Source organism: Vitis riparia, chromosome 10, assembly GCF_004353265.1.
Source record: "Vitis riparia cultivar Riparia Gloire de Montpellier isolate 1030 chromosome 10, EGFV_Vit.rip_1.0, whole genome shotgun sequence".
NCBI lineage: Eukaryota > Viridiplantae > Streptophyta > Magnoliopsida > Vitales > Vitaceae > Vitis > Vitis riparia.
Window position 1 is genome coordinate 14,187,527 of NC_048440.1, and position 10,976 is coordinate 14,198,502.

General features: G+C 37.1%; 2 protein-coding genes and 1 non-coding gene across 4 annotated transcripts; 1 reads left to right on the forward strand and 2 right to left on the reverse strand.

Moving 5' to 3' along the window:
- The first annotated feature begins 1,054 nt into the window (after positions 1 to 1,054).
- On the forward strand, positions 1,055 to 5,271 carry LOC117922869 (uncharacterized protein At4g18257-like). Its single transcript, XM_034841059.1, has 3 exons — positions 1,055 to 1,376; positions 2,527 to 2,847; positions 4,855 to 5,271. The coding sequence occupies exons 1-3, from the start codon at positions 1,096 to 1,098 to the stop codon at positions 5,012 to 5,014; spliced, it is 762 nt and encodes a 253-aa protein (XP_034696950.1). The 5' UTR covers positions 1,055 to 1,095; the 3' UTR covers positions 5,015 to 5,271.
- Positions 5,272 to 6,068: 797 nt separating this feature from the next.
- Positions 6,069 to 6,141, reverse strand: TRNAR-ACG. Its single transcript has one exon. It is a non-coding gene; the product is annotated as a tRNA-Arg (tRNA).
- Positions 6,142 to 7,832: 1,691 nt separating this feature from the next.
- On the reverse strand, positions 7,833 to 10,921 carry LOC117923791 (uncharacterized protein At2g34460, chloroplastic). 2 transcript variants are annotated; one of them, XM_034842240.1, is made up of 5 exons: positions 10,744 to 10,921; positions 10,292 to 10,486; positions 10,038 to 10,157; positions 8,443 to 8,715; positions 7,833 to 8,348 (listed from the first exon to the last, which is right to left on the reverse strand). In XM_034842240.1, exons 1-5 carry the CDS (start codon positions 10,879 to 10,881, stop codon positions 8,184 to 8,186), a joined length of 891 nt encoding a protein of 296 aa, XP_034698131.1. In that variant the 5' UTR covers positions 10,882 to 10,921; the 3' UTR covers positions 7,833 to 8,183. The 2 variants fall into 2 exon arrangements, with proteins under 2 accessions (XP_034698131.1, XP_034698132.1); XM_034842241.1 differs by having other exon boundaries at positions 10,292 to 10,557; positions 10,744 to 10,830.
- Between the last annotated feature and the right edge of the window lie 55 nt (positions 10,922 to 10,976).

Below are 10,976 nucleotides of genomic sequence, written 5' to 3' on the forward strand. Positions count from 1 at the left end.
AATTGATTCATGTTGATACATCTTCACCAAATCTTAATCTCTATTTGTTTCTTCCTTAACTTTTCAATTCTTAAACTTAGACATTTGAAAAAACCCTAATTCCTTTTCCACCTTCATCCTTCCCTCTTCTACTCCCCTCATTCTAAAAAAAAAAATGCAGATACAGAGAAGCAACTAGACTGCACACTATGATTCCATGGATAATAGTGTTTTAATTACTAACACTATGATATTGTTGATACGGCTCTCATGACTCGACCTTATGAGTCTCGGCTCTAATGCCAATTCTATGATTGGATTTTAATCATCTCACCTGAAAATCAATTGGTGTTTAATGAAAATAGATCGAACTTTGCATGATATGGGAATGTTATGTCCAATGAGGATAAATCAAATCTTTTATGGTATTTGATATTACATCCCCGCACACAAACTTATTTTAAGAGTCATCATTTGGATGATCCACTTATGATTTTAAGAGTAACATTGTTGTGCCCCAACAAATGAAATCAACCCGATGTCACTAGGATGATGTTACCCACCAAGGACTTCCCAAACATGCTCAAACTCTCAAAGCAAATTCAGATATGACATAGAAAATCATAGGTTGTGTGACTGCTCTCCTTTTGTGACTTCTTTAATTTGGTTTTGGCTTATGGTTGTTATGAACAAAATTGGCTCTGGAATTTAAAGCAATAACAGCCCAAAGTTTTTTAGGTGTGGATTGATCCTAAAATATGGGAGGGTTTCTTAATGCACATTGCATATGAGTTGCTAAGAGGGATGAGAAAATGGACAAAGAGAATGGAAGACTGTGGATAACAGACATCGCTGGTGTGACCGGGGATGTTTTTGAAAAAATTGTGGGAAAATATGTGGAAAATAAGAGAAAGAGGAAATTTGGGCCCCCTCCTCCTTTGGGCTACCCCAAAGTTGGGCCTGAGCGCATTACCATGAGAATGGGTTGGGCCAGCATTCAGTTCAACGGGCCAGGTATACATACAGGAACGCAGTGAACATTTTCGTAGTACTTTTGTCGTGAAGGGAAAAAGCAAGGGGGAGAGAGAGCCAGAGGGACAGACAGAGAGAGGCGTGATGGGAGAAGAGGAGAAGAAGGAGAAGAAGAGGGTGGTGGTGGAATCGCTGGGATGGCTAACGGAATCTTCTATCATGCCGAAGAAGCACCGCGCAATCGCCGGCGTCGGAGCATCATCTATTATGGAACTCAAGGCCCAACTCTACAGATCCCAAGAAGAGTCCAGGAAATCTAAGGAAGTCTCCGGCACCGACCTCAACTACCACCGCGCCAAAAGCAAGATATCCAAACTCGATACCTTCTCTCTCAAGAACTCCGGCGTCGACTCCCGTGCTCATAAGTACGTGATATCCCGTCCTCCCACCAGATTTTTCTTTCTATTTTCGTAGGGTTTTTCTTTTCTTTTATTTCACTTCCTTTTTTGTTAGGGCGCTTTTTTAATTCATATTTTAGGTGTTCTTGTGAAAATTCTCAAAGACACATGACACGAAGTAGCTAATTCTTCTGCTATCACACGAAAAGAAAAAACCCTAAATTCTAACGTTGATCTTCAAGTTTGCTCTTCTTCAAAGGAAGAAGCTAGTCTTAACACCTGACTTGATTGCTGAGGTGTATCAATATCTCCACTGTAGCCCATGGGGTTATGATTTCTCTACATCAGATTTTATTGATAGCTTGAGTTGGAGGTTGGGGATTTTCCTCTTGCTGATGCTTTCCGCATTGTTGTTTTGATTTTTCAGTAATCCATAGATACTTTGCTGGCACATGGATTGCACACCAATTTTTGCTTGGTCCCTTTCAACATATAACTTATTTGCCTATTCAAAAATGATGATAATTTTGTGATGTGGTCACTTGCAAAAGTCGGGTTAGGTGATAAAAAGAAATGCAGCGAAGAAACTGATAGGACAGATTTTATCCTCTTATCATCCTACTGTCCAAAGACTTAAGAGGAAGGCTGGAAACTAGGGCAGCGACTGGTCAATGGATTTGATGGCTTGTTATTTAAATGCCCACTGCTAAAACAGTAACTAGTTTTTTATCTTGAAGACCCACCACATTGCTTTTCATCATGCCCACTATTAGATGTAATGCTCATCACATCTTAGTTCTGTTTCTGCATATTTTTCTTTTTTATCTTCAGAGAAAAAGATGTGCATTAGGTTGAAGTGAGATATTGGCTTGACATGATCAAAGAACTTATCATCTAATCATGGGACTGTCAATTGAGTTGGACAACCTAATGTAGTTCTGTAGATTGGGAGAGACATATTCATGGAAATATCCATATCATACTGAGAATTGACTGGTTCTAGGTCATCTTATTTAATACACCTGCCAAGTTTAGTAATAGGATAGCTTTTCTTCATGTTCACGGATGTTATTTTGCTAGTTTCATATTTATTCTTCATAAGAGTATTTTGATTGGCTTGTAGACAATGGTTTTACATGTTGCACAGATAAATAATGCTTCCCTGATTTAATTTCAGGGACAAGCTTGAGCTGAAAGCAGTAAATGATGGATCAGTCAGTTATGCAGCATTGGAGAAGAAGGCTGCATTATATGATAAACTAGTGAGGGGGGAACTATCCGATGAGGAAGACAAGGAGAAGTATTGTGTCGATTTTTTTCGCAAGAGCCTTGTGCAGGATGAGTCACAACAGGTGCAAGGTCATGATAGTTTGGCTACAGTTCCACCAGAAACTGAGGATGCTGAGGATGATTCCTCTGTGCTTTTTAACAAAAAAACTTTTGGACCTGGGCGGACAGCAGGAGTAATGGACAATGATGAGCACAAGCGTTTTGTAAGGTAAGGGTTTTGGTTTTTGTAATATGATTTATGTAGCATTGGTAGTAATAACCAATAAATGAGGTTAACTCTATTGAATACTTTATTGCACCCCTTTTGGCACTTTAATACAATTCTCATTTACCTATCAAAAAAAAAAAAGTTTTAAAACTCTGTTGAAATAATATTAAAACTTTGCTTATCAAAAAATAAAATAAAAAAGTTTAAGACTTGATTGAAAATAGAATTAAAATTTAATTGAATGTGAAAATAGAATTAAATTATACCCTTGCCTTGATTTAAAAAAAAAAAAAGCACCCATGTCAGGGCTTCTAATGGAACTTACTATATCCCAAGGAATATTTACCAATTCGATTTTTTTTTTAATAAAAATTTCAACATTTAATGATAACTCTCTGATATCTGAAAAGACTCTATCTCTTTGCATCAGTCTGGCTGCGGTGTTGACACATATCACACACATATTTGTTGTCAGTCAACCTAGATTAGGAGTGATTGGGGACTTTTAACACTGTCAGTGTTTGGTAAGAAAGCAGACTAAATTTTTGAGAAAAACAAATAGAAGAAATGAAGGGGATTTAAGGAGGACATAGCTTGTTTAACTTCCTGCTTGACCATTGGCCAGTAAAGTTAGGTTCTTTTTTTATTTTTTTAATTGATGAGTTGGTGAGGAGGGATACTTAAGGGGAGTCACATTTCTCTTGCTGGAGGAAAATTGGAGCTGCACCAATCTTGGAGAGACATATTGAGCAAGAATTATGACATCTCTTTACACAAGCAAAAGGTCTGTAGGGTAGTTGTATTCATAAGAACTTTGTATAATTAGAGGTGCTGCATGTTGAAAATATTTTACGTATATTCGAGTTACTAGGTCTGCTTCTCCTCTGGGGGATTGTTTGGGGGGATTCTCTGCTACTTCTTGTTTTAGGCCCCTGTATGGGGCCTATGGGCCTCTCAACAAGGATCGAGCTTAGTGTGTATCCCTAGCTTAGGAAGTGGAAAGCAGGTGAGGTAAAGACAGAAGGGTGCCCTAGGATCTGCCCTTTGGTCAAGTGAAGTGATAATAAGTCACTCCTTCCTTTCCTCTTCATAAGGAGTGAGTGCCCCTTGGGAACAAAAGGCACAAATGGGAACCACCTTTTTGTCTTGGAATCTGTTTAAGGTATATGTTGCTTTCATAGGGATTGTTAATGAGGACTACAAGTTGTTCTACCAAAAGGCCACAATTCCTGGCTAAGGAATTGGATAAGGCCTTAACCACACTCAACTTCCCAAGGGCCACTATGTTGTAAGGAATAGAGTAAGGTCCTCCCCTAAAAGAATTCAAGGTCATTTTTCAGCTCACATTTCTTAGTTTTACCCCCCAAAGAGGAGGACAGAACCCATTCTCGAAAGGTGAAGCCAATTTGCTTTTCCTTTCTCTACTTTTACCCAAGCACCTAACAACCAGATCCCACATAGAACCAGCACCACGGTTAAACTGCGTGTCAATACATTGATCTGCCATTTCCATAGAGGCTTCTCTGTTGAGGATTGTCCCAGTTTCATAAGTCCCCACCCCTTAGGGTGGAGTTAGTCATTGATTTAAGACCCTCAATAACTTATCCGAAAATAAAATTGATTTCTAGCTGTTTGGATTTTAATAGTCTTGGGTGTCTTGTAACATATTCGGCGGCTGAACGAATTTACCCTATATTAGTTGTTTAGAGAGGGGTATTTAGACCTTTTCATGGTTTATTATTCCTTGTTTAAGCTTAACAATTGACTATAATAAATATAGGGTTTGATAAACATTTGGGCTTCCTCTAATTCTTCTTCTTGAATAATTTAGTAGGCCCATTTGCATTTCTCTTCACTTAGAACCTTTTCTTTCCCTTTGAGTACACTATTTGATTCTGTTTAATTGCTAATTCATTGTGATTGCTATTACCTAAATTTGTCCTTATCCCCCATAACTGATTGTCATCATGCCCATCAAACCATTATTTTGGTTATGATTTCTTGCAGGGAAGTGCATGAAGAAGCAAATCAAGCAAGAGAAGAGGTATCTGAACTCAAATTGCGAAGGCAAGAGCAGGCAATGGCACGGCGAGAGAAACTGAAGCAGGCATATCTTCGGAAACAGCTAGAGAAACTGAAAGCGGCATCAAAAACCGAACAGACATGACTGGTAGATAGGAGATGATTAGGGGCTTTATTAAGTCACCATAAGTCGTCCAGCTCAAGAATGTAACATTTTACTGTCATTTTTTCTCCACCGAGTGCTGTGGCTGTTGGGTGAAAGAAAAAAAAAACCACCCAAACTTCCATCTTGTTTTTCCTTTAAAATTTTTGTACAGTAGAGAAAAGATGCTTTAATGATATAAATCAAATGATGAAGTTAACAGATTTGAATAATATACCTAAATGAATTTTACTTAACCCCTTTTGTTTCCAAAATAACTTTCAGCAATTTGCACTATACTGATGTGAACCTTTAGGAATAATCCATATGATCCCTTACAGATATCTACGTACATGTAGATTTCCATTTCAGATATATGATGATCTTGATCTATTTTAAATTAGTTATAACTTATTTAATCATATATCAGGTTTCCACATACCATGCATAAAAGCTCTTTCATGTATGTTACGAGGAGGCCACATTCAAATCCTAATGCTATGTTTGGTTCTCATAAAATTTGAGGGAAAATGTAAGGGAAAGAAAATACAAAGAAAAAATAGAAGGAAAGAAAAAGTAAAGAAAAATAAAAAATGGATTAAAAGTTGATAAGTTATTTTTATTTTTTACTTCAAACTCATTTTATTTATTTTAATACATTAATATAAAGATTAAATAATTTTAAAATACATAAGTTTTTAATTAATTTTAATTATATTTGATTTTTTTTATATTTTTTATAAGACAACTAAATATGAAAAAATCATTTTCCTTTACATTTTTTTTCTTTTCTTAGTATTTTCCGAGAACCAAACATAACCTAAAGCTTCGAATGCCATAGAGGTAGTTGTGGGAACACTTGTACAAGTAATCAGCTCTTCAATGGTTGGGCCTTAAAAAGCCATGGAGTTGAACTTGAAGACAAACCAGGTTGTACCAAGTTCTAGCATCGTACAACAGCATGGTCATCAGGACTAGGAGACGCAGGGAAGAAGAAAAGAGCAGGATCTTGGATGCTTTCAAGGGTTTGTAAAAACAAAATGGAAAATTTTGTACACGACTCCGCTGGGGATCGAACCCAGAATCTCTGGTTCCGTAGACCAGCGCCTTATCCATTGGGCCACGGAGTCCTTGATGCCATTGTTTCCTTATATTAAATTTAAAAAGAAAACTAAATGTATAATATAGGTGGGTAAAAAGGGAGAAAGAGACATGTTTGATAAACACTTCTACAAAAAGAAAAAAACCCTTCAGAAATATTGATTCTTGATATTTAAAAATGTCAGCACTTTAAGGATTAAAAGCCATTCAAAATATTAATATATATTTTTATAAATATGGAGGAATAAGTAATGCGTTGCGTTGAGGACAAACCGAATTTAACAAACTTAACCTCTACGCCAAATGGTTCAGGTGGGGTGTGTTCAGTTCATTACGCAGCTTCCAAGGCATTTCACCTGGGATTTCACAATTTTATTAATAAAACCTTTCTACTTTATTCTATTTATTTATTTATTTATTTATTTTTTACCAAAATACTTGTATCTTAGGTCCACTGTTTTGAGAATGCCAACCTTTTTACTTACAAGAATAATTATATTCTTTTTTAATTATGAACCAGAAAAAATGATTTGTATATTCCAATTAGGGACAATTCAGCCCAGAGTATTGATTACAGATCCCAACTTTCCTAGGCAATATAAAGGTGTTCTGAGGGTTCAAAGTTCCAACATCCATCTTCAACAACATTTGACCTTGCCCCAGTGCCAACAAACTCAACCCATCATTCTTGGACTTTGGCCTCTACTTCAACAACAAGCCACTCCTTGTTTCAGTTCAGGCATTCAATTATTTTGGTTAATGTATTCCCACAATCCTAATAGATAAAAGGCTTAAACCCTGTTCGGGAAGTGTTTTCGACGACAATTCTCAAAAATAGTTTTTCATAAGATTTTTGAAAATTGTTCTTTTTGAGGAACAAAAAATGTTTTTAAATGACACTGCGCCTAAATTTTTTGAAGGTTGCAAAGGTGGCAGTCTAGATTAGATCATCCGTGATGCCCGTTTTACCGTTTGCTTTTTGGTGGGAAAAAAGGGGGACAATGATTAAGCTTAACGTTTTTGAATTTAAGTCAAGGAACATAAAAATGTTATGATCATAAGTAATCATATGGGGTGGGTCTATTTGCATTTGAAATTTTACTAATTCCACCAAAGACAATGTTGTCAAATGACATGCAATTATAAGATCAACTCCATTTGAATTAGCAAAAACCTGCATGGAAATAGCAGTTCCTAAGACATGAATATAAGTAAGGTCTGAGTGGGGTTTTCACAGTTTGTCCAGGCTGGTACAGAGGGAATACATGTGTGTAATGAAAATTATATGAAGCCCAACACCCTCAAATGATTGTGTTTGTGGTTAAACCAACATCAAACAGCTGGAAGATTATTATTAATCCCATAGAAACCCCTATAAAAACGTTTGCAATCTCTAGCTTCCACCACACAAACTCATAATCCTCACTAACACCCATTTCTTCTGCAGTTTCTTAACCAGTCAAGAAGGCTGAAATGGAGGGCAGCAGGCTGGCTATGGCTTTCACTATCTACTTGATGGTCGTCTTGGCTTTTGCAACGTATAATGTTGCAGCGGCGAGTGAAGATGTGGGAGGGATTGAAGATGTGGGAGGGATTGCACCCTCACCCCATATGGAAAATGCAGGCGTTGCTCTCTGCACTTCAGCTGGAGTTGCAGCACTGGTCTCTTTGGTTGCTTGGCTTCTTTGAATTTGATCAAATGTTGTTGTGGGTGAACTGGTTTTTTTTTTTTTTTTTCTAATTTTCAGTTTTTCATACTCCTTAATTTTTCATAATATTTGTGTCTTATCCATGAGCCAATCTCTCTACAGAATATGAGATTTGAAATTTAATTGAAGTGAGTATTCTTTGTTGCATTCAAGGGATAGTGTTTTTCAATCCTGCTTTGGATGCAGTCTCATCACACAGAAAATTGTTTTTTTTTTTTTTTTATAACCAAATTTATGAAGAAAAGGTAAAGGAATTATACATAAGCTTAACATAGGTACCCAAAACTGAATTGAAAGAAGCAAGCTATAAGAGAAAGTTCTTACTCTACATTTCATACTCTGATCCAAATCTAAACTTGAAATCACCGTTGCTTGATGGAAGCAAAAAGATCCTTAAAGGATCGCTTAGGAGCATCAGTGCGAGAAACGATCTCCACAACTTTGTAAGAAGCTTCAGGATGGACTAATGCCTCAACAGCAACCTCTGCAACATGATCTCTGGATATGGTGCCTTCAGAGAGAGTATCCTACACAAATAGAGACCATAAAGACAACAGACCTCTTATTATTTGAGAGAATACAAAAGCAAAACTCAAAAAGGTCTCAGATGAATGCCACTACCTCTGGCTCCATGACAATATTCCCTGTGGGGGGGTCATTTCTCAACCCACCAGGCCTTATTATTGTGTAATTTATACCAGATTTCCTTATATACTGCTCTGCCTGAAGCTTCGCTATTAAGATGAGCCCAAATGCATTGAGGAAGATGTAAGCTGGATTAAGTATCTGCCCCATTGCAGCTCCATTGACTAGAATGGAACTGATAAGAATAAATCGATTCACACCAAGTTTCCGACATGCTTCAACAAGGTTCACGGTGCCAAAATTATCAACCTGAAGTCAAAAAGACAAACTTTAAAACCACTGAACAAAGCCAGCCAGTATGATATGCTTTAATTATGAAACTAACACCATGAAAATTTTCCCAAACATTCAACCCAGACAAAGTACGAATTCTTGACTTCTATTCCACATCAGCATAATCAACATTTTCACCACTATTCCAACACATGGGATTTTGTAACAGCAAGATTTGACATGGAATAACTAGCAATGCACTGGAGCAAAGACTGATTAGGTAAATGGTCATTGGAACTTTCCTGCATACACGATTGCTCCAAGTAGAAGACCATAAGTTTCCCTTGAGAAGACTGTTACTGTTTGACTATCCTTAATTCATCTTGAAAATTGCTGTACATATTTATTTTGGATTAGTAAAACCCCCAGTATTTCCTTTGGGGTTAAGAATACTTATTGCAGTTTAAGTATCATGTGAGCATTTGTTTATTTATGCATGTACAAACACTGCAAGTTTGCTGCAAACCAAAAAGGGGACACTTGGAAATTCTCCAATAGATTGAAGTGAGAGAAACCAAAAGAACTAAACAAATGCTTCACCCCATTTCTCATATTCAAACAATATCTTTCCAATACGGAATAATTCTCCTCTTTACCAAAGGCACTCAGTTTGTTGTCCAAAAACAGACTTTTCCATCATGGAAATGCTTTCAGATAAAATCAATACATATCACTTTATGCTCTGATAGAAAAAAGCAGCCTTGTCCAGTAAGCTCAAAAATGGTGACACAGTTCAAAACTTAGTTGAATCGATAATGATTAAATGGGAAGTACTGGGGTTTCACAAATCAACTCAGTAGAAATCTCATTCAAAACTCAATTTCCTTTGTGTTTTGGGATAAGATAAGACAGCTCCAGGCTTTGAAAATGACTCCCTGGCTAACATCCTTGTGCAAAATTTGAACTGGAGGTATTTTCTGGCAAGTGTGCCCTCATTTCATTTTATTTTTCTCTTTTCTCTAATAAGAAGTATTTTTCCAGCACAGGGTTGGAAAGATAATTAGCAGTTGAATCAAAATGAAACCCAAACAATATATTGGGTGGAATTCTTAGCAATATATATCTAACAAGCCATACTAGTAGCTTGAAATTTGTATCAATTACACCAAGAATTGTAGTCCTCTTCATTTCTTGGTTTAGAACAAGGGAGACCTTCTAGTGAATGATCAATTGTAGGTACCTTAGTGTCATAAATCAGCAATACTTAAATTTCAGAATTTGAATAAAAAAATGTTGATTGATAGATAATCATAGAATGAGGATACAGATCACCTGAATGATTAAAAACTTAAGCTGACCTTCCAAGGTGCAAGTAAATCCCAGGATCGTTGAAAACCGGTGGCACATATTACAGCATCGGAATCATCACCAATGGCTTCAGCTAGTTTCACTGAACCCTCGGTTACATCCGCTTTCACCTGTCCAAGAAAAAACCTAATATTAAACATATGCTTTCAAAACTACATAAATTTAACCCAATGTACCCAGAATCAACCAAACCCAATAGTCAATTGAAATTTAAGTTGTTTAATTCATTCCCGCACTTTCTTACAATTTGAAGAGACGGATTCCCACCGGGAAAAGTAGTTTTGGCCTTATCCAAGTCGCGAACTCCGGCCTTGACAACAAAGCCCTTTTCCAGAAGCTGCTCAACAATCCTTTTCCCCGTATTCCCGGTAGCTCCGGCGACAAAAATTGTCTTTTTTACAGTCACCTCCTCTTCCTCCGTGATTTCACTTCCTTCCATCTATCAACAAACACAGCTCGTGAATTAATACAGCAACGGGATGAATTGATTTCATATAATCCATTGACGGTCTGCTTGGACGCAAAGAAAACAAAAAGAAATTAAATAATTTTGAGTAGTAAAATTTTCGACATCCAGAAAACAAAAAAAATCTCAACTGGAAACAACTAATGCCATTAAACTGGGCTGAGTTCTGAAAACAAAAAAGAAGGCGGAAAGAGAGGATTATAGTAATGGCAGCACGCGAGAGGTTTTACCTGAGTGGAATAGAGGGAATGAGACCGCCTTGTTTTGGTGGAGAAGAGAACGGCAGGGAGGGGAGGGCGGTGGTGACGGTAGTGGTTGTGCAAAGTGGAGAGAGTAGTGTTTCTGAAGAGAAGCAGAGGACTGGCCATGATATTCCTTACGCTTCCCTCGCCACTCACCACACATTTGTCCCTCAACAACAAGCCATTCCTTTTAAGCCACGTCCTAACCCAAGGAAATAATA